The sequence below is a fragment of the Cynocephalus volans genome, chromosome 5 (assembly GCF_027409185.1).
Source record: "Cynocephalus volans isolate mCynVol1 chromosome 5, mCynVol1.pri, whole genome shotgun sequence".
Lineage (NCBI taxonomy): Eukaryota > Metazoa > Chordata > Mammalia > Dermoptera > Cynocephalidae > Cynocephalus > Cynocephalus volans.
This window is the reverse complement of record NC_084464.1, coordinates 78,630,054-78,654,083: the sequence shown is the minus strand read 5'-3', so window position 1 is coordinate 78,654,083 and position 24,030 is coordinate 78,630,054. Positions and strand designations below refer to the sequence as shown.

At 40.0% G+C, this 24,030-nt stretch overlaps 1 protein-coding gene across 5 annotated transcripts in view; it reads right to left on the bottom strand.

Moving 5' to 3' along the window:
* Positions 1–24,030, bottom strand: part of KCNQ5 (potassium voltage-gated channel subfamily Q member 5) — a 553,541-nt gene that overhangs the window by 91,730 nt on the left and 437,781 nt on the right. For all 5 annotated transcript variants that reach the window (XM_063096155.1, XM_063096156.1, XM_063096159.1 and 2 more), the window contains 2 exons: positions 17,816–17,991; positions 17,381–17,506 (listed from right to left, as the gene is read on the bottom strand). In XM_063096155.1, coding sequence (XP_062952225.1) covers positions 17,381–17,506; positions 17,816–17,991 — 302 coding nt within the window. The remainder of the gene's footprint in view (positions 1–17,380; positions 17,507–17,815; positions 17,992–24,030) is intronic.

The window sequence follows — 24,030 nt, the reverse complement described above, 5'->3', positions numbered from 1 at the left end:
AAGTTCTTTCTCACCTCAGGATCTTTGCACTTGCTGATCCCTTTCTAGATTTCTTACTCCCAAGTCTCCAGTCAGTACTTGTTCAATTGTCATCTCCATAGAAAGACCATCCCAGTTACCTTATTTAAGACAGTTCCCTGCCAGTTGTTCCCTAAGTCCTTACTCTGATCATTTTTATTCATAGAAGTATCAATAGATGAAGCAATATTATATATTAATTAAATTAACTGTTTATTTTTTTGGTTTCCCAACTAGAAAGTAAACTGCATGTAGGCTGGGACTTTGTCTTGCTCACTGCTGAATCCTAGCACCTAGCACGGTGGTTGGCATACAGTAGTCACTCAATATATATGTACTGGTAAATGAGTGAAAGCCTTATATGGTGGGATAAGGATTCTGCTATCTGTTTTGTAGCCCAGAAATACTTACGATAGGTTTTTAAAGCAGTGTGTACAATGTGATCAGAATAGTGCTGTTAGAAACTGAAATTATGGCAGCAAATGTACAGAATATACTAGAACAGGGAGAAATGAGAGGTGAGGAGACCAGATGAGAGAATGTATGGGAGGGGAGAGTAAAGAAGCATGTTTAGAACGTTCAATAGAAACACATTTATTGATTGTCTGGGGTGAAGGGAAACACTAAGCCAACAATGACTTGGAAATTTCAAGGGGAAGATGGTCGCACCATAAATAACCATATGATAATGAAAAAGAGAAGGTTTTGGAGCAAAGGTGAAGAGTTTTGTTTTTCAAATAATGGTTTTTAAAATGTCAGAATGACTCTGATGTAAAAGATGTCTAGCAGAAAATTGAGAATGAGAGGTTGAGTCTTGAGAGAGAGAATGGGTTAGGCACGAGATCTGGGGTTTGGAATGAGGTGCAGGGTGATGCAGAAGCTTTGTGCATAAATGAGATTACACAGGGTGCAAAGAAAGGATCTGAGGACACCTCAGGAAACACAAGCACTTACGGGGTGAAAGGGAAAGAAGAGTCAGAGAATAAAGTTTTTAAAAAGTAGAATAACCAGGAGAGCGTTATGTAAATGGAAACTCAGTGGAAAAGACAGTTGCACAAATGACGAAGTGATCCCTGATATCACAGGCTAATAGAAAACAAGGAGGATGAGGATTGAGAAAAGACACTGGATATGGTAGAGATGGGCGGTCACTGGTGATCGCTGAGAAAGTGATTGCTCAGGTCAGGCCGTCTTACCTGGGCTTTGAAGGAGGGGTAACATTTTGAGAGGCAGAAATGATAAACTCCATGATGCCAGACCTTTCTGAAGCATTCAGCTCAGCGGACCACTCCTTCCCACAAGCACTGTCTCTCTTCACTTCTGTGCTTTCCCTTTTATGTCCTTGGTGGTTCCTTTTCTGTGGCTCCCCCTACTCTTTTCAACCTTTGAATATTGGATTCTAAGGTTTGGTTCTAGGTCTTTTTCTCTTTTTAAAAATTTTATTCTTCTTGAACTTTTCTTTCTTTTCCATCCACCCGCCCCCCCTTTTAAAAAGTCTCTTCCCAGGTGATCTTAAATGTTCTCAAGGATTTACACCTCTAAGCCAGACCACTCATCTGAGCTCTGGATTCACATATCTGCAGTTGACATTTCTATTTAGATGTTGCACATGCACTTAAACTCATGTCTAAAACAGAACTCTTACTTGCCCCAACTGGTCACTTCCCTACAAGTATCCTTTCCATCTTAATCAAGAGCACCACCATCCGTGCAGTTTCTCATGTCAGAAGCCTCAGAATCATCCTATTTACTCCTGTTCCTCCTTCCTCTCACTGCGTCTATCAGCAAGTATTGTTGATTCTATTCTCTTAAGATATCACAAGTTCCTCCTCTTCTGTCTTCACTGCTACAGTAGCCTCTTCATTGCCTTCTCTGTTTTTGCTTTGCTTTTCCTGTGCTCTAGTTCCTTCTCCATACTCCTGCAAGGAGTATCATTTTATTATTTCTCTCTAAAAATGCTTCAATGGCTACTGATTGACTCCTGAATAAATTCTAAGTTCCTCACCATGTCCTACATTATATGGTCTCTGCCTACCTCTCCAAGATCATCCTCATTTCATCCTTGCTCACTGCACTTTATCCACAGTAGCTTTGCAGCCCCTCAAACAAGCCAGGATCTTTCTGCCTCAGGGCCTTTGCACATGCTGTCCTTTCAGCAGGAATTGCTCTTTCCCCCATTCTCCCAGGGCTCCTTCTCATTCTTCAGGTCTTATCCAAAATACCTTCTCATCAGACAGGCCTCCTCTACCCACTCTGTCTATAATAGGGCCTCTGGTTCCTCTCTGTTTCAGCTCCTTGTTTCTTAATGGTAGTTATCACAAGTGGTAGTTTGCTGTATTTTTATTTGTGAAGGGGTCCCTGTTTTCTTTACTGTGAGGAGGAACCATGACTTACTCTTTGTTATTTCCCTAACGTCTAGCACGATGTTTGCCACAAAGTAGGAGGAACTCACTAAATATTTAGTGAATAAGTGCAGAATTCTTTCAAGAGCACTGGCAACAAAGAGTGAGAAATATAGGGCAAGAACTCTGGGAAATCTCTGACTTGAGGGAGGCTTTCTAGGACATACTTGTGCACATGTGCAGAAAGGGGGAGGCTGTAGATGGAAGGGCTGGTGGCTTTATGATGGGGTAAGGTACCCAAGGAGGCAGAGGGAATAGGGTCAAGGGCACAGTTGGAGGGGTTGGCCTTGGCGCTGTGAAAGCACAGCTCTCTCACTGTGGGGGGGATGACATGGACACAGCACAAGTGGAGGGCAGGATTGGCAATGCTTGTGTCAGTCCCTGCAATTCCAGTGAAGAAGGAGGGATCATGTGTGGGGAGTCAGAGGCTTGGAACAGGGGAAAGGCTTGGGGCTGCAAGGGTGTGAGAGGGTGTCAAGTACAGGTCAACAAGAGGCTTACTGGGGTGGGGCAGGGAGAGCTCATTCAATGTCAGAGAGAGGGAATTTGTAGTAGAACCTAGCAGCCAAGTTAATCAAATGTCCCCAGCAGTATCAGCATGGGACTCTCAAAAGAATTCCTTGAGAATGCAGGAAAAAAAAATTCCCAACTCTATTTTATTACAGGTTCCTAATCTTAAATATGTGGGAAAGATTTTAATCTACTATACCTTTTCTGCAAAATAGCCTAATCCTTTTACAGCAGTTTATTAATAACAATGGACTGAAGGAAAAATCATGATTTGGTCACAGCAAAAATGTTACACTTCATGGTTTATTTTATGTTCCAATAATATTTTTTGAGTTATTCTGCTTGGCCAAGGGCTCAGAGAGGGGGTTTCAAGCTACTGCCTCTAACTCTGAAGAATGGGACACAGCAAAGTGACAACATGCTCAGTGTTCTATCCTGAGGAGACAGGAGTGCCTGCTTTCTTTCATTCTGAATTTAGGGCTGACCCTTTCTCTTACAGGGGTGGTTTGTGGGGCAGAACAGAATGTCGTGCAGTTTGAGAGCAGCACTCTGGAGTCCCTCTGGGGGTGGGCAAAGACTCTGCCCACCTTCTCTCTGCACTCTGGTTCTGCACTCTGCTTCTGCGCTCTGGTTCAGGCTTCTGGAATGGCCACAGTTCACTGAATGCAGGGGACCTGAATAACTGGCAGCTGAACCCCAGCAGAACAACTTCCTTCGCTCTGATTTCAAAGAAGCTCGAGAAGTTTCCTGGTTGAAAGTTTAGTGGCCTTTTGTTGCCAGACTGTGCTTGGAAAGAATCTGACAATAGGGTGGCACTTTTGTTTCCCTCCATGCTGGGGAGGGAGTTGGTGGGAGTTTCCTTTGTTTCTTGCCTGAAGAGTACATCATTTCACTTCTGTGGATGCAGCGAAGACAACTGGGCTCCATGATGTGAACAGAGTGGTAGCACCAGACATGAAATTATGCAAGCTCTAAGGTGCACTTACAATAAAAAGACATGAGTCTTCACCAGTAATTCACACTGACCCATATCCTTGATCTAGCTGCCAACTTTTAAAAGTAAGGACCGACTGCATTTGATAAAACCATCCTCAGATGAGCTCTGCATAGATAGTCATTGATTTTCTTGACTTTCAGGTCAAGATGCCCTTGAAGTACCAAGCAAATCTCCTTGGAACAGCACTACGTTATGTTATGTTGCTTTTCTTTTCCTAGCACGTAGAAGGTCCTGCTAATGTTTTTCAGCTGATCCTTTGCACATGAACTGAGTAGCAGAAGCCTTCTTGGTGTTTATCCTCCCATGCTTGTGCTAAATAATAAACTCATTTCTGCCTTTCTGAAATCTTGTGAATCTTTTCGGTGGCTGAACCCAGTAATGATCAGTTTCATTTAGATCCAGGGTTGGAGAAAGACAGGCCCACACAGAACCCAAGGACACCAGCTTTCTAGGATCCTTGGGGTGATCCTGGAACAGCAGCTTGTTTCAGAGAACCTCGAGAAGCTGCATATGTGATCTTGAGGGTCTTGGAGGAAATCACACCTGCACTTCACAGCTGAACTGGGTGATGGGGCAGTCGGTTTGTTTTCTGAAAAAACTCTTCCCAGACCTCCAAGAACCCAGCAGCGTCCTGACATCACAGCATAGCGAGATGACTTGTTCTATTGCATTTCATCTCTGTATCGCAGCTGCTCCCGCACTGAGTGCTGCAGTGACTCCCAGTCTAAGGGCAGGTGGTGATTATTAATTCCAGTATACAGTTAGCAGGGATGTGGGCTGCATGATCTTGAAGAGCCATGGTTGACTTTGGAAAAACTAAATCTAGTAATAAAGTACTGTTCTAATGAAAAACAAATAATGCACCTTCCTTGAAACACCAATCTCTTTGGGCAGGGGGTTAATATTCAATAAATAATACAGTCCCTCCTTCGAAGACACCTCCTTCACCCCTGTGTTGTGTCATTCCTTGCCGGTTCCACATGTGTGCATGGCATTAGGGTGCCAGAGTGGAGTCCATGGGTGATGGTTGTGGAATCAAACCCAGAGCCCATGGGTGATGGTTCTGGAATCAAACTCTGTTCATCTTGGGTGAGCCATGAGGATGCTTCATAACTGCATACGGGCTGGGTTGGCGGGGAGGACAGGAAGAACTAAAGTGTGGTCGGTTCACGGGTTCTCCTTGTACTAATATATTTTTGATAATTCCTGAGTCAAAGCATTTAATTCTCTCCTAATATATGCAGTGTTAAAAGTGAATAAGAACACATCAGACTTTTACTCTGCATAGCAAATGTGTTTCAAGGGCATGAGCTGAGCCATCGCGCAGCTGAATCAATGTAAAATTAACGTTCTCATGAGAGAGCCCTGTTATGCTTACAGGTGAGATGATTTTCTAACATACATTTCTAATATTACGTGAGAACATACAGAGAACACTTCTTAATAGAAACTTCTAAAATGACCAGTTGTTTGTTTAGTCAGAAATGTGATTAGAGCAGGTAATCACAACAAAATATATATGTTAAATATTTCATTTTTAACCTAAAACACATAAATGTACGTTCCTTTCCCATTATTCTTGACGAAGGATGTATCTGCAATTGGAGTTTTGCTTCATCTTTCTTTTTGCATCATTTATTTTTCTTAATTTCAGTGTGTTTTAAAAATTAATTTTTTTAGTGGAGCATGAGCTTGACTTTTGTGTAGCTGAGTACAGAGTTTTAGATATTTTGGATGTTTTTTTCCCACAGAGTTGTGTGTTCACCCTTAATTTTAAAGCAGTAATTTTTTAGTATTTTGCACTTATTGAGTTTTTTCCAAAGCATTCTATTTTCATAAAATCATCCATTTTTCTTTCTGTATCATATGTCATCAGTTTATGCAATAATGTGAAATTAAACCGGATCATTATAATTACAGATACAACTGGCATAAAGAGGTTTGAGAGAGAACACACTGACTGCAAGTGTTCGAATTATGGTAAGAACTGAATTCTGTGGACAGTAGAGTGTTCGGTGTGCCACAGCCCTCAGTCAGGATGTTTCCTAGGACTGGGGAGTGTTGGTGAATCCGGCCAGCCAGTGGAGAGGAGATAAGTTAGGAGAGCCTCTACTATATTATAAAGCAAATACAGTATTTATACAGATGGACAGGTAAACGAAATAGCATTTTGTGAACTTTGACTTCCTACACACACGTGTGAGCATTAATTTTTCTTGTATGTATGTTTGTAAGAGATGAGAAACAGGAGACTAGGAGAGATGGACCTTTACACCACCACATTGGGCACGATTCCATTTTTGACCTAGTTTCAGAGCTTATAAGAAATATGCAGGCTTACATACACTGGATAGATTGAAGTTTTATTAAAAAATCCTGCATGATTTCTACCGATTGACTTTTGGATATGGTATTTATAATATCATTGGAAAAGTCATGAAGTTTTGAATTTACTTTGAAAAATTAAAAAATAAATTTAAAAAATGTAAGAAAATGCACAAGATCTCTTTCAGTGCAGTTTCAGGTAGAGTAACACTGTCATTAAGTGAGAAGATGCCATTCATTGCCACACTTCACGAGCTGAGGTGGAGGCTGACGGACTCATTCTCAGGCTGTAGGTAACAAGACAGGTGGGGGTCAAGCACATACAGCCCACTTCCCCCTGTCACCCCCACTTCTGCTGGCCTCAGGAATCCTTGGCACTTTGTGCCGTCTCTTCAGCTGGGCCATTTACTTGAAGGTGATTTGGCAGATGGGAACAGCTTTAGACACAGTTTTGCTCTCATGTTCCATACACTCAATCACAGTCATGCAGCTGAGAAAAGATATTTCTCAAAAATCTATGGGTTGCCATTGTTGGCATAAAGGCATAACTGTGGTAGCAAAGTCTGAGGTGGAGTGTGTTTAGCAATCAAGAATTCTTCCTCAGGATGGGAGGAAAAGGAGGAATTGAATTGGTAAAGGGACACGAAAATCAACTATATTGTATATTGATAAATTAAAATTAAGAAAAATAAAAGACTCATTAGACTTTAAAAAAAAGAATTCTTCCTCAGGAATGACACTGAGAAACAAATACAAATTCTGGTCCAAGCTTTCTTGATTTTTTTTTTTTTTTAAATGGAATGGCAGATGCTATGGTCAGATTACAACTTAGACACTGGTTAGGTTACAGTTTTTTTTTTTTTTTCCCCTCAGTAGCAGAATTAAGTCCAGACCAGGAGACAGAAATCCCTCTTTCTTTCCTTCAAGCAACAAATAAACAAACATTTATTAGCCTGAATTTGAAGATACAATTATGAATACTGGTTTGCAGCGAAGGCAACCATGTGAACACGTTACGAATATACTGTTTATAGATTTCCACAGCACAGCCTAATTCCTCAGTAAGGGGGTCCTTTAAGGAAGGAGGATTCATATTGGCAGCTTGTCTACAATCTCCTCCCCTCCCCTTCTCCTCTTTCTCTTCTTTTTCCTTCCCTTCCCTTCCCTTCTTTTGTCTACACTTCTCTCCCAGATACTCCCTGAGCACCTAGTTTCAGATAGTGGAAGGTCACTGCACCTGTGTAGTCAATTTTGAAATTTAGTTACCTTCAACTAGTGGATCAGAAAGGTTTTCAGTTTTCAAACATCAAAATGTCCCATGGTGTTGGCATCATATAATCTGGGATCTGCTGTGGCAGGGAGCTCAGAGCATTAGCATTCCATATTGTTCTTCCAGACTGGTGGTCAAATATGTCATAATAGCAAAGACTGACATTTGCCTAGTACCTAATAAGTCACATCTTCATGTCCTAATCTCACTTCACACACGCAGCAACTTTGTGTTTAGGTAATATTATTATCTCTACTTCCCAGAAATATTAAATTATTGCTTAATATTACATCTCCACTAAATCATAATGTTGAGGCTGAAACTCAGATCTCCTGACTCTGATTTTTCTGTTCTTTTCAAAATAACATGTGCTCAATGTGTGTGAAATAATGCTCACTGAGAAAAAGTGTCCAGAGCCACTTGTGAGATAATACTATTGAAGGAACAGACTTCTCCTCAGTAAAGAATTCCCCTAAGAGGCTTATGACCAATACACTTCATAAATGCATGTCATTAAGGTAGGCAAGAGACTTACAGATATTCATAACAGCAAGGATTTGTTGGTGGGTAGTGGGTGGGGTATGTGTGTCTCAGTTTTTGCTTGGTAGTTGATAATGTTCTTGAATAGTTAGGACCTGGTGTGTTGATTCTCTTATGGCCAGTAAAGCTTTGATAGCATCAGGCAATGCATTGGTAGGAAGAAATAATTATTAACTTTAATTTAATATACTAGCACTGTCAGAAATCAAGAGCTTATAAAATGTTGTGGAAAACAACTTACACTGTGTTGATAAAGTACACCGGGCTGATTATTTGAAGGGTAACTGGTATTATCAGGGACAAGGGTATCTGTTTATTCCACAGATTTGCACAATTTCTTATTCTTAGACTTTTCAGGGGGATGAGACTCATGGCATATATTTGGGATGTACAACTTGAGTGTACACTATATTACACTGTGCAGAGAGCATTCTACATGGTTTGCTTCTAAAGATATTGTAAGATTTTCACCATGAATTCTCAGACTAACTTTGGATGATACAAAATTCTTTTACATGCCTGAAGTAATCATTTCAAGCACATGGTCTCAGGTGGAGTCTGTGTTCAGGTGCTTACTTGAGAGTAGATAGATCCCATCTCCTGCTGTATGCATCTTTTTCTTTTTGAACCCATCACACTACCTCCATCACAGAAATGGCAGTAAATAGAGGACAAGCTGGCCTTCAAGAACAGATCATTACCAGAAAAAAATTACTTTGGGAAAACCCGATCTTAAGTTATTTCGGAATAAATCTGAAGGAAACCAAAAGGAGAATAAACACAGGAAAGAACAAGATAATAATAGAAAATAACCCCTAAAAAATCCATTCTTAAATTATTTCAAAATAAATCTAAAACAACTGAAAAGGAGGAAAATAATAATAGGAAATAACATTAAATGAAACTGCACCCACCCATCAGAAGATCCTCTTTTCCAGCAGCTGTCAATGTGCTGCTCTCCCCTCCTCCACTTTCTGCTATCAACGCCCCTTTAGTTGCCACTTCAGAACCCAGAACATCTTTTCATCATGACCCCCCAATTCCCAAGCCCCTTCTGTGCTTAACCTGTGGGTCTGCAATAAAGTATTTAGCTCCTTTTTTTGTTCCTTTTGTTATAAACACGTTTCCATCTAATATCCACAACAGCAATGTGTACACCAGTAATAGCCAGCATCTTTGATTGGGCACTTGCTATGTTCTGGGTACCCGGTCCTTTGCATCTGCTATCTCACTTACTCAATGAGTTAGGTATTGTTATTCATTAGTATGGAACTGTTTTCATGGATCAAAATTCTTTGAATTGTTACTGGCTTTGAGCAGTGCTGATCATACCACGTATACTTTTAAAAGTTGGTCTTGGGGACAGTCCTCTCGATCGTAATGAATGGAGTTCAGTATTTAGTATTTGGACTTCACTGGGACACTGTATCTGTAGAACACAAATTGCATTTGATACTTAATGTTGATTATGAGGAAAATGGAGTTAGTTTAGTCAGGCCCTCTTGCCTCATATCTGGCTGGGTATGATTCAGAACGCCCGTTGTAAACAAGTTATATAAGAGTGGTGTAACTGCGCATGTGTGCCCCTGTACCCCTTGACTCATGGCCACTATTGTGTACTTTTGGTATAAAAGGCAGTGTCTCTGAACCACTGGTGGTGGAGCTCACATCTGGAACAAAGCCTGTCTATCCTATTATTGGCCGCCAGAATCTTTTTTCAGCTACCTGACACACGTGACTTGCACAGGACAAGACAGAGGGGTCTGTGATCCAGCCCGATAATTGGTATAGTCGGCTGGATTCCGAGCAGGTAAGGGAGCCACTAGTCCCGTGAGAGAGGTAGGAAATGTGGCTACCCTCGAGTTTGTGGTACCCAGTGGCCGCTTTCCTGTTGACTGGGTCTGGCTGGTACTATGAGTCAACATGGACCAGGTACTCCATGAAGCAGTGTGGCTTCGAGATTTGCAACAGAAAGCAGACTTATTGGAAGTGCAGGTACTTGTTCTGGAGGTTGAAGTACAGCAACAGGTCACTTCTGCTTTCAACACCTAGGACAATGGCCAAACAGATGGTGAGTTGGGGGAGACTGTGCATCCCCTGAAATGACTTGTTATGCATCAGAAACTGAAGTATGAACAGCCCATGGGACCAGGCAGATAACTGGAAGCCAACTCACAAGCGACCTAATTTACTACTTATGTCCCCTACACTCAAGCTGAATTGGTGGACTTAGGGAAACAGTTTTGGCAGAAACAGGGTAAACCCGTAGATGCTTGGTTTTTGTGGCTGTAGGACCTAGGGGTGGATGGCATAATATGCTCTGGTGAGGAGATGGAAAAGTTGGCTTCCATTACCATGTATGTGTCCCTGTGGCAGTCATCACAGAACAGCCGCAGACCCACACCAGGACAGGATAACCACTCCTTGATGGAATGGGTGAATACAGCCATCTGGACCACGTGCATGAATGCCAGAGAACTGCCTGAAACCATGAGTAGATGGCAAACATATGCTGAGCTGGTTCAAATAATTCGGGAGCTGGGGATGTGACAGTCCATGTTTAATGTGAACACACATGGCCCAGACGATGAATGTTCTACCAGCAGCATGAGAGATGTTGAGCTGCAAAATGTTTCATCGACATCCTTTGGGTCACTGATGGCCATACTGGCCTCATACGTTGGCCATCCTATACATGAAGTGATGACCATCATGGCCAATCTGGGCGAGGCAGAGGGAAGGTGACAAGCAAAGGGGGTCCAAAGGGTGGTGAAGACCAAGTCCCCAAGAAATGCTCAGAGTGTTGCCCTGAAGGGACTGAGCAAGACTAGCCATATGCAGACTTCATTTGACTTGCTTATGGCATGAGTTGACAGAGAAAATCAGCCGGCAACCAAAAGCGGTCCTGTTTGCCTCGTGGCAACAATTACGCCCTGAACAGCATAATATCAAACTTCTCCAAGAGGCACATAACAACTCCTCCAGTGTATTTGAAGGATTTTATGGCTACTTCTGTGGAGGTGGATGGACTGTTCTCTTTTGGCTAGGGACCAGGCCAACGTGTTCATTTTTGGGGGGCAGACGAGGACCGGGGGCCTCATGTTGAACTGGCAATACATTGGTCTGGGACAAATGTACAGCGAGTGTTAGTGTTGGTGGACAACACCAGTGCAGAATGTAGCCTGATACATGGCAATCCAGATAAGTTTCCGAGAGCCGCAGTGAATGTAGATGTCTATGGAGGACAGACTATTACAGTCAAAGCTGTGTCTTTGCCACTGAGCACTGGATGATTGCCCCCTCATGTATATACTGTCTATGTATCCCCAGTTTGGGTATAGATATGCTTTATGGGTTACACCTGCAGATGACGTTTGGAGAATTCCTGTTGCAGATACAGACAGTAAAGCCTGTGTTGCAGGGACATGCTAAATATGACCCACAGGTGTTACTCAAACCAGGATGTGAGTCAATGTAAAACAGTATCGCCTACCAGGAGGACATGTGGAGACAGGTGCCACTATATTGGAGTTAGGAAAGGTTGGCATCATTCGTCCTGCACATAGTCCACTTAACACCCCGGTATGGCCAGTGAAAAAACCTGATGGTACCTAGAGGATGACTGTGGATTACTGAGAACTGAACAAAGTAGTGCCTCCTTTGTATGCGGCTGCACCTTCAGTTCATGACTTGATGGATCAGCTGATAACTCAGCTGGGACCTTATTATGTATTGGACCTTGCAAATGCTTTTTTCTCTATCCCAAATCCTGGCCGATAGCCAAAATCAATTTGCCTTCACCTGGAAGGAAGACAATGGACTTTTCAAGTGTTGCCCCAAACCTACCCGCACAGCCCAACCCTCTGTCATGGTTTAGTGGCTGGGGACCTAGCCAAGTAGACTAGGCTATATATGTAACTATATAGGCTATATCATCATACAGACGATGTGTTACTAACCTCTGATTCTCTTGCAGATCTAACTAAGGCAGCTCTGATGCTATTGAAGGAATGTGGGTGGGCCATGAACACAACCAAAGTGCAAGAACCCAGGCTGCCTGTCAAATTCTTGGGAGTTGTTTGGTCAGGTAATACATGGGTCATTCCAGAAGCCACTGTCGATAAAATACAGGCATACCCTTGGCCCACAATGGTGGCACAGCTACAGACATATTTGGGACTGTTGGGGTATTGGAGAGCTTTTGTACCCCATATGACCCAAATGGTGCATCCACTGTATGCACTAACAAAAAAGGGAGCTCCTTGGGATTGGTCTGATGAAGTGGAACAGGCTTTCCATGCTACAAAGAGGGCAGTACAGCAAGTACAAGCTTTGCAAGTGGCTGACACCACTAAACCATTTGAATTAGATGTACACATAACCCAGGAAGGGTCAGGATGGAGTCTATGGCAGAGACAAGACTGGATCTGAATACCTATAGTATTCTGGTCTCAGCTTGGAAGGGTGCTGAAGTATGCTACTCTCTGATTGAGAAAAGAAACAGTTAGCAGCTGTGTATTCTGCCCTGATGACTTCTGAAACCATTACAGGAAATGCCAAGGTCCTCACAAGGACAGCATAACCCATCCTAGGTTGGTTGTGGACATTGGCAAGCACTCCTAAAACTGGTGTAAATCAGACTCCCATTCTGTCCAAATGCTGAGCTTATATAGAACAGAGAAACATTGTGTTGAGTCCTCTGTCTAATGAGTTACAAACTGTATTGGGACCGGTAGAGGCTGTGGAGGACACTTTGACGCATCCTATACCTATGAAGGTGGAGACCACACCTTTTCATGAGGGACAGGGACCTATTGCGGAGCAGACTTGGTACACAGATGGCTCTAGCATGGGACCCTAAGCATCGTGGACAGCTGTTGCTGTCCAGCCCTTAACAAATACTATATGGTATGAAAATGGCACAGGGCCAAGCAGCCATTGGGCTGAACTGAGAGCAATATGGATGGTGATAAAAAATGAGCCTGGGCCATTAACCATCTGTACTGAGAGCTGGGCTGTATTCAAGGGTTTGACCCTTCGGATCTCTACTTGGAAGTATCAATGGTGGCTGATAGGTCATTGACCCCTGTTGGGACAAGCCATGTAGCAGGAATTATGGGAATTAGGACAGGAAAAGGAAGTAATTCTTTTCCATGTCACAAGACATTCTCCCTTAGCCAGTCCAGGCAATGATGAAGCTGATGCGCTGGCTAAGGTAAGATGGCTGGAGAGAGCCCCAGTGACTGATGTAGCCAAATGGTTACATTGCCAGATGCAGCATGCTGGCAGCAAAGCCATGTGGATGGCTGTGCAAAGGTGGGCCCTACCCATAGAATGGGAAGATGAGGTAAACGCCTGTCGCATTTGTCCGGTATGTGCTCAAGAGAGTCTACATCCCTGACAGGTGCCACATACTGATGGGCAAATAACCCATGGAATGGTGCCCCTGACTTGACGGCAAGTGGATTTTGTGGGACCACTTCCCACATCAGAGATTTTCATGTACATTTTTACAGCTGTTGATACGGCTACAGAATTCCTGTTTGTATGGCCCTGCAAGGCCCGAGACCAGGTAAACACTGTGAAGACACTGAATAGCCTTATGGCTATGTATGATCTCTGGTCATAGAGAGTGATAATGGAACCCAGTTTACTGGACATGAGGTACAGAAGTGGGCTTCTCAGTTGTCCATTCAGTGGAAGTTACATGGGCCATATCATCCCCAGGCAGCAGGAATGAGTGAATGGTACAACAGTCTTCTAAAAAAGGAACTAAGGCTATCCACCCAACCCCCATCTCTGAAGGGGTGCACACAGCGGTTATGGCTGACAGTCAGGATCTTAAATAAGAGACCCCGCAAGGGCAGGCCCTCTCCAGTGGAGGCTCTGTTGCATAGAGCTGCAGCACCTGTTCCTGCAACCATTCTTTCCAGGATGGCAAGCTGGCATGTATTCTGCCAGAGGGACGAGAACTCCCTCTACTGGTGCCAATAACACTTTTGTCTTTTTGCCCATAGTCTTGTGGCTGCAGGCACCAGAGTTGACTGGACACATACATACGTTTCTGTGGCCAATGTGTTAGTTTGCTGAATATGTACCAAGTTTCCTACCTCTGTCGCTGCAGGATTCCCACTGAAAATCACCCCAGTGACTACTACTAACTGGACACGTGTATGGGTAGGGTTTTTGAGGCTAACATTTGAAAGGATGGAGCTACGAGGACAAGCCTCAAGGTGTATTGAACGTACAGTAAATACAGAGGTTATATGGATGCAAGGGTCAGCCATCCTTGCTAAGGGAACACTGCAGAAGATCACAGACGTTTAAATTGTACAGCAAGGGACCCTGAAGGGGTGGAGTGTGACGAAAATGGAGTTAGTTTAGTGAGGCCCTCTTGCCTTATATCTGGCAGGGTATGATTCATCACATCCGTTGTAAACAAGTTACGTAAGAGTAGAGTTAGTACGCATGCACACCTGTGTACACTTTGGCTCGCGGCCACTATTGTGTACTTTTGGTATGAAAGGCAGTGGCTCTGAACTGCTGGTGGTGGAGCTCACATCTGGAATAAAGCATGTCCATCATGTTATCGGCTCCCAGAATCTTTTTTCAACTACCTGACTCACGTGACCTGCACAGGACGGGACAGAGGGGTCTGTGATCTGGCCCAACATTGATATTTTGGGCTCTTTGAATAAAAGGGATTTTCTGTTTTCACCAAAGCCTAGCACTTAGAAATACTCCAACTCAGGGTGCTTTCACTTCACTGTTTATTCTGGATACTTCCATAGTTATTTAGCTATCCATTACATGCAACATAAACAATTTTAAATAAAAAATATCCAGCCATGTATTTCATTAAGGTCTTGATTAATATATAATAAAAGGTATAATAGTCTAAATTAACTTTATTTCACACTAGAAATCTAGTATACGTTCTTCTTATAATGAATAGAAATAAATAAACTCTCTTGTTTGCTTTTTGTGTCTTTAGGCTTCAGACAATTTCATTAATGAGTCAGTTAATATCAACAAGCCTGCTATGGACCAACAAGGCCTTTTTTTTTTTTATTAGAAGCATGACATCTTAGAACATTTTTATTCTCATATTTAAGACTGGATTTTTTTTAAAAAATAGACACTTAATTAGGCCATTCAGAGACCTGTTAAGTACAGGTTAAATGGCAGTCAAAACAGCACTACTGAAGTGGAAATCAATGAAAATATGTAGCTCCCCCGGAAAGTCACAGCTATGACCTTTGAAAACCTGCTGTGCAATATTCTGGCAAAAGAAACAAGCTGGTGACTAAGTGAAAAGTACATTAAGAGTTTCCCACACACACTGTTTAACATACAATACAGCAATTCTTGTTAGTAATAAGGAGAGAAGGAAAACTAACGGAAAGAAGAATCGAAGAGCTCGCCAGTTACTGCAGCTCAGTGGGAAAGGGTGCACCTGTGTGCCTCAGCCATTTAAATATATTAGAACTACCCAAGAGAAGCAAAAACTAAACTTGAATTTCAAACTGTTGTCTTGAAGGCTGGGATGATAAACTGTCTTCCCCTTGCTAGCAAAAAAAGCCTCCTGTTTTCTCAGTTTACACAGTTTATCCCACCATGAGTCGTAGATTTTCATTTGCTCTCTACATATAAAGTGTTTTAAGAATGTCAGATGACTACTCTCTTTTGGGTTTTCACTCTTGACCTTTCAAAATATCTCCTACTGCTTGTGGGTGGGGAATAGGAGTCAGAAACCAAATTATTAAACCAACAGAATGCTTCGTTATCAATGGCAAAACTTCATAGACATTTACTCAGATAATTTAAGAAAAAAATCCTAATCTTTAGATTAGAACGTATTTCTGATTTATACTCATTTTATTGTTGCTATGCAACCAACAAATAATCCAAGTTCTGCTGAATTCAGCTCTGACAAATTTTCCTTGTCCTTGACAGGAGCTATGGGCCTGCTGGTGAGCTTTAGAGGAGTAGTGGAACAGTGTAACAACCGGTGACTTAAATGTGTGCTCCACAAAACAAAAAAACAAACAAAAAGCTTATCAGTGTTCTAATCACACTTTAGGAAAATGATATACTTTTATTCTGGCAACAATCTAACACTGAAGAAATATTAATGGTGATTTATAAGAGAACTTAACTTGGTTGGACCGAAGAGAGGTGGAAAATCTTAGACAATTACAAGAAGTGCATATTTTCACATACTTCCTTTTTTGGAATGTCTTAAAAAATAAAATAAGAAATGTAATTTATGAATTGCATAAAGCATTCCCGTATCCTGTGATATTCTTATTAGGGTACAGTTCCAATAACTGTTTTATAAATTCTTTACAAATAGAGAAAATCTCCATGAAAAACTATGTGTTGTTCACAGTATGCCCTTCCAGGTTATTGGATTCTGATTTTATGGAGCTCTGTAACTTTCATGGCCTTTGAGCTATTTTACAACTCTGTAAATGTAGATAACTGGTAGCAATGCAGAATAATTCTTGTCTATAGACATGTAAATAAATTCTGTGGTAGAGGTTCAAATGACTTCCCTCCCACGCTGTGGAAGAAGCCAGTTTTGTCTCTTTTTGCACATTCATTTGACTATTCTTGGCCGTTAAATGTTTCTGTTCTTTTGGTAATCTTTTGAACTGGTTATAACATCTTACTGGTTTCCTCATTAACAATGACTTAAATAAAAAATGAGTTAAATAAAATGGTTAGCATGTGTTTATTTTTTGTCTTAAGAGAATCATGATTTTACTTTTATTTGTTTGGAAAAATATTCTCTAATAACAATTTAAAAGAAAAATGAGTTTTTGAGTGGAAAATTTTGAAATTAAGTGTCTATAGTCTCTGATTTCACAAATGGTTATCAGTCATCTCCTTTTCATTTTTTGGCTCCATAATTTTACTCTCCTAACTTTCATTCAGCCAGCATTCATTTTTTTTTTTTAACCTCAGGTAAACTTTTTGATGAATGGTAATTTAAATCTGTGCTCCGCAAAGTTAAAACAAACAAACAAGCAAGCCTATCAATGTTTTAAACACCATTTAAAAAAATGACATATTTTTATTTTGGCAACAATCTAGCACTCAAGAAATACTAATGATGATTTATAAAAGAACTTAACTTTGTTGGATCAAAGAGTTGTGGAAAACCTTTAGCCAATTATAAGTAGTGTATATTTTCATATAACTCTTTTTCAGAAGTTAGTATTTTTATTGAGACCATCCATAGGAGCCATTATATTACATTCAAAGGAAACATTTCACAACATCCAATAAATAAAATAAGATTTTTATACTTACTGTGCCCCACCAGAGAGCATCTGCATATGTAGAAAACTCTTTATTGGCATCCTTTTCCACCAGATAGACAAGGAAAGATGAAAAAATAAGAACCAAAAATCCTATGTACCAAGCTGTGATTAATTCCTAGATATAAAAGGAATGAAAGATTTTTAGAGGTGAAAAATCTTTGAAAAAGGAAAAAAAATCTATGCATGATTCCATTTACTTCTTGGATGTTTATGATATAAATTCTATTTACAATGTAAGTGTTATGATGTTATGAAGTAAATTCCACGTACTTCTTGGATGTTTCTGATGGCTTTTAAATAATCCCTTACACATCATGTTCCAAAATTGCTTTAACCAATTTCCGAAATGACCAAGTTTGCTTGTTACAGCCATCAATGAGAAAGTTTCAAAATTTTGTTCCAAAGCTCAGAAAGCAAATCTTACCTTGCTGTGAGCATAAACCACTGAACCTAGCAATTTCCAAGTGCCTCCCCTTCGGTCCATGCGCACCATACGGAGGATCTGTAGGAAACGGAGACTTCTGAGTGCGGACGTGGCAAAAATATTACCCTGAGTTTTTGCAGAAACAACTGCTATTGAAGCGATAAGAACAATGGTATCTGAAAGAAATGGGTTGAAACAGCCATAAGTAGCATGACTATGAATTTTTATTTCTCAAAGTGATATTTCTGAAAGGTTCACTTTGACCTGTTTGAGGCACAAATAAACAGATTTCAAACCTCAGCCTCGCCTAGTGCTATTTGGGCTCTGTGATGACTGCAGAGTGAGAAGGCAGCGTACATGGACCTACCTATGGATTTATTTCTGACTCCTTGGCCTTTCTGTGCCTTACTTATGCAATTTCAAGTCACATACTATGAGGTTAAATGTTCATATTTAACCTTCAACAAACTGGACAATGGCCTTCAAAAGTTCACTGTTTCAGGGAGCCTTAGGCTTTGGGGCAGCCCTCTGCATCTCTGGCTTCATTAGCATTCCTGTCTGCAGAAAGGAGTTCCTGTCTCAGCTCCCAACACCATGGCTTCCTTGTTGATGTGACAGAGGTGTCACAGCCTGTCCAGCCATGGAGTGCTGCTGGGTATAATCATGTCTCTTGTTTTCTTGCCAAACAAGTTTGTGTCACCTTTATGCCAAAAATTTCCTAATGTTATGGAGTCTGGAACTTTGCATTCTGTTTAACAAAGGCCTCAACACACAGAATACTCTATGCTTTCTGTATTTTATACCTGGTCTGTCAATTATGTGTAAGGTTGGTGCACAAATTAAATAATATTACATTTGTTACAATACTGTATGTAATTATAAACACTGTGCATTGCATGGGAATGGATATTTAATGTTTGACATATTGACATTTGGCTTAAAAAATCTGCCCTTTTATAAGCAAAAAAGAGAAAAAGAACAGCTAATGAAAGCATAGAAAAGATAAAAGAGACTTAATCACTCCAAGAGTAAATATCTGAGTGAAGGGAAGTAGGCTTTGAAGTGGGAGAAGTGAAGTGGGGATGGATGGCCTCCTGTGGCAATTTTAATAAAAGTGAGCTTGACCTTAACATCCTCAAATAAAATTTCCTTCCTGTGCCAAGTGGCTGTGTGTGACTGGACTGCCACACTCCGAAGAGGAGTTCCACTTCAGGGGAGTTGCCTGTGTAATGTTTCTGTGATCCCCAGGATTAACTGCTGTATGAATGTGCATTCCTCATTCAGCTCATCCTTTTCCTGTGCTGAGAAAGCTCTGGTTTCCTGGTGTGAGCTGAGAAGATCATCTGAGTCACTCTGCTGGAGCCCGTCCTGGGAAGGGTCAGTAGTTGGGAGGGCAGGGGTCAGCCAAGGGACTTTTTCCAATCAGATCTAAATGCTGTGTGACTTTGCAGATAGGTGCCCAGAGAGCCACAGATGTGTCCATAAGTTACCGCTGTTGGCAGATGTTGAAAATGAGAAGGAACTAAATAAAGTGTTGACACAGACACTGAAGACATTTTAAGTGAATAAAAGCCAGTTGTGAAAGTGTGTGCAATGTGATCTTACTTAATGAAAATATATATTAGTATATGACTAGGAAAAACATATGAGAATATACATTGATTATTACCATTAATTGTCTGTAGGGGTAGAGTGTTGGGGTAGATATGTGGACAAAGGGGTCTTTCATTGTTTAATTGTTAATTTCTATAATGTTTGAATTTTATAACAACGGGTATGCCTTTTGAAATCAGAAAAAAATCCCTAAAAAAAAGTTATGTGCAAACACATCTCTTGGTTCTCATCATTTGGAGGGTTTTACTTCCGAGACTAGTGGTTTATAGACAACAAAACATTACTTGTATAGTGCTGCTGGATATATATTTGCTTTTATTTCATTGTAATCCTGATTTTTCCCAAGTGTAGAAAGGAAAGAAAAAGATATAACACCTCATTTACTATGTTAAAATATTTGAAATAGTAGAAATAAGTAAATGGTTAGTAGGAATGCGGAAAATACAACACTTAAAACTTATTATGTGCCTGGCATTTTCTTTAGTACTAAGTTTTTTACAAACATTATCTTATTTAATCCTCATAACAACCTTATGAGGTAGGTATTTTACAGATCTCATTTTGTAGATGAAAAAAGTGAGGCACAAAAAGCATATATTGTATTAGTTAAAAAAATCAGCTATTGATCTGTTAGACTACAGTACAAAAATCATGCTATGAAGTTAGCTTATTAGTGAAAACCTAGAGAACATAAAAGCAACACTGTTGGTTTGAGACAATTTAAAAAATTACTCACACAATGAACCATAATCTAAATGACTTAAGTCACAAAATATGCAACGGTAACCACAGATTTGATTTAATACTCTCATTGTAAATCAGGTCATATGAGAAAGTCAGAGTTCATCAAAATGAAATCACAGATGAGCAACCAAATGGTAAACAGTGGGTGCAGTCACAAAAATGTTTCTGGTTGGGTTACAGTCATCCACTGGAATTTCGCTATCAGTACCACCTAGAATATTTCCTAGGCCAATATTTTAGAAGTTATAAGTAGCCTCTACTTTTACTAGCATTTTTATTAATGTATTCATTATTTTTGTGGTCAATTATTTTATAGAATGGAAGTTCGACAGGGTAGGATAATTGTTTTATTCACTAGTGTATCCCAAGTACCTAGAAAAGTGCCCCAAATGTGGTGGGCATTCAATGCATATTTATAGGATGAACTTAGATCAATAAACATTTAAAAGTACCTTCAGCTTTGTTCTCTTACCACATCAATGGCTGAATAAGCGAGATATCAATCTTCAATACTCTGAAGTTAATCAGAGGATCATTTTACTATCTAGCACTGAATTCTACTGCAACATAATAGTTATACTTATCCATGAAAGTTTACAAAAAATAAATTCTCCTAAGATTAAGGGTATATACATGTACCTATATATATTAAATTGGGAGGGCTGCTTAACTTGTGCAATTAGTTAATTGTCTAAAATACTTTTTGAAAGATAGGAGCCTTGTGTTTAGTGAAGGTATCATATTTTAGTGCAGGGTAAGCACTTGAAGATCACTGGCTTCAGGTTCACTTGTTTATCCATTCATGTACTAAGCAGTTAACTGCATGTTAAATATTACATTAGACACTTGTATTAAAAGTCAATATTCACTTATCCATCTGTCCATCCATCCATCGCAAATACTTATCAAGTCCCTACTATGGACCATGCACTGTGCTGAATGTTTTTATGTACATCAGTGGTTTTAAATGGGGACCATTTTGCCTCCCAGGGCATATTTGGCAATGTCTGGAGACATATTTGGTGGTCATAACTAGAGAGGGGGTTGCTAAGCATCCTATAATGCCCAGGACAGCCCCCAAAACAAAGAATGACTGAGCCCCAAATGTTAACAGTGCCAAGGTTGTGAAACCCTGATGTACATTATTTTATTTAATCCTTCAAGCAACCCGATGCAGTAGATAGTATTATAACCATCTCCTTCTTACAAATGAACAAATTGAACTTGTAGTGACCTAACATCCATAAGTGGCTGAACTGGCCCTCACCTGACTCTAAAGCTGTACATATAAGAGTTACAGAACACGACTCTTTTCCTAAAGAAAATCAAGGGTGGAATGGGGGTTGGGACAAGGGAAATGGGAGGCTATGAAAGCAGGTGGATAACAAATCAAGAACAAATTGTTATCACATAAAGCATTCAGGGAAGAGAGAAGTGTGGGGAGGATAAAGCAAAAATAAAATGATGCTAAAAGCAGATGGTACTTTTATGGATACATCAAGAGAAAATGGGGCCAGAGAAAGAAATAGAACTGCTAATAAACAAGGAGGAGCTCTAAGTTTCATGAAAAAAAAAAAAAAAAAGGCATGTAATCCTCAGCTCTTAAAATCTCTCTCAAAAGAAACAGAAATGAACAAATTGAGAAGCAGTGAAGAAATAGTTTTTGATTTTTTAAACAGCCCAGGAGAAATGTGAAATATAGGCTTACAAGGTATTAACAAGTAGGCTCACAAACTTACCGAATCACTTGGAATGATTTATGGATGAATTCTTGAGATTTGAGAAGACTGTAAAGATTTGAATGAAGTAAATATTGTAATGGTATTTAATACATATAGGGGCTGTGAAAGAGCTTATTATTAGACACCACTGGAACTTTGGTCAAGTATTAGTCTTCAAAATCAATATGAATTGATCACCATGGATCCTGTCTAAAAAAGATTAGTCACTGAAATACTAAAAAGCCCTCATTGTAAGGTGGATTCATATCCAAAGCTACCCTATCATGGACTCAAGGATTGGGTTAAAGCAAAGACAATCGGACATCAGAACTTGACCACCTGTGTTTTGTTGTCACAGTTACAGTTCATAAAGCATCTACTAGAAGGTGTGACTTGCGTCAAATTAAGATCACAATGAGAAGAACTAAATCATATATGGATTAGACAAAGCATGGTGGAACACTTTAAAACTATTAGTTGAAAGGACAGATAAAGTCCCTGGAGGTAAGTAAATTACAGAGTGTAATCTTGACTCCTAAACACTGTCTGGAGATTTCAGGCTTTTAAAATTTTTGTAAATTATTCTACAGTTTGGAAAGTTTTCCCTAATAATTAACATAAATTTCCCTTTGCCTTTTAAATTCATTTCATCTTGTTATTTCTGGGAAAATCAGAAGTGCAACAAGTACAGTATGCCGAATGAGTGTATCCTCCTTTCCTACCACCTTTTTTGTTCTAATTCCTTGAGCTATTTTTAGTGGCCTCACTATAAGCTAAACTTTGAATAATTTTAATGAAATATATGTTTTAAAGTTATGAAAGTGATGGCTATTATAAAAGATCAAAACAATACAAATATGTAAAAGGTAGGAAGAGAAATTATGTAATTAACCAATTACTTATTAATGAATATTTAGGTTACTTCTAGTTTTGATACCCAAATGATGCTGAAGTGAATAGTACTGTACATCCATTTTTGTAGATATTCTTTTCAAGGATAAATTACTGAAGATTGGATTGTTGGCATACTTTGAATTATGATAGATATAAAGTGCTTTCAAAATGATAGTGCCAATTCTCACTAACAATGTATGAAAATACTTATTTCTCTCTCTCCTTGCTTATAAAAAGCAATGCTAATAATAGTAAAAATAGTAATAGTAACAGCTAAAATTTACTGTTTACTATGTGATAGACACTGTTGTAAGCATTTTCATGTACTATGTGGAATATTATACATTTTTAATCTTTGCCAATATGACAGGCAAAGCCATGCTTTTCTTTTTTCTTTTCTTTCTTTTTAAAGATGCCTGGATTTCATGTCCTTTAGAAGTCATGAAAATCAAGTTGTCTAGAGTGACTTTGTCCATCCTAACATTACAAAAATATTTCCTTATATTTTATTTTGGTGTATTTATATGGTTGTTTAGTTAATGACTTTACTTTTACTATTCAGAATGGTCTTCATGGCCACGGTAGCTAGCTGTTCACTAGAGATACATGCTTCTGTTCCAAGGTATAGTACTCTCCCTAGGAAGTGACTGCTCATCCAGGGATTTATTTCTCAGGGCCCATTAGCTCTGGGTGAGGTGATGTGACTAATTGTAGCTAATAGAAGGTGAGTGAACATGACGTATGCCACTTCCAGGCTGAGGGGAAGCACATGAACTGATCACTTTCTCTTTTCCTATCTGTCAGCTGCATGCTGGCACTAAGGCTGCCTTTAGAAGCCATGTGCCTTTGTCAGCCTGGGTTCCTGAATGACTGCATGGAGCAGAGCCTTTACCACACACTTTAATGCCCAACAAGGAGCACTTTCACTGCACTATTTTTTTTTTTTTTTAAGATGACCGGTAAGGGGATCTCAACCCTTGGCTTGGTGTTGTCAGCACCACACTCAGCCAGTGAGCCAACCGGCCATCCCTATATAGGATCCGAACCCGTGGCCTTGGTGTAATCAGCACCACACTCTCCCGAGTGAGCCACGGGCCAGCCCCTTTCACTGGACTGTTAAACAAGTAAGAAATAAACTTCTATTTTGTTTAGTTACTGGAATTTGGGGATTTGTATGCTATAATAATTAGCATTACTCTAACTCATACAATCTTTTTCTTATGGAATTTTTGCTTGTTTCTG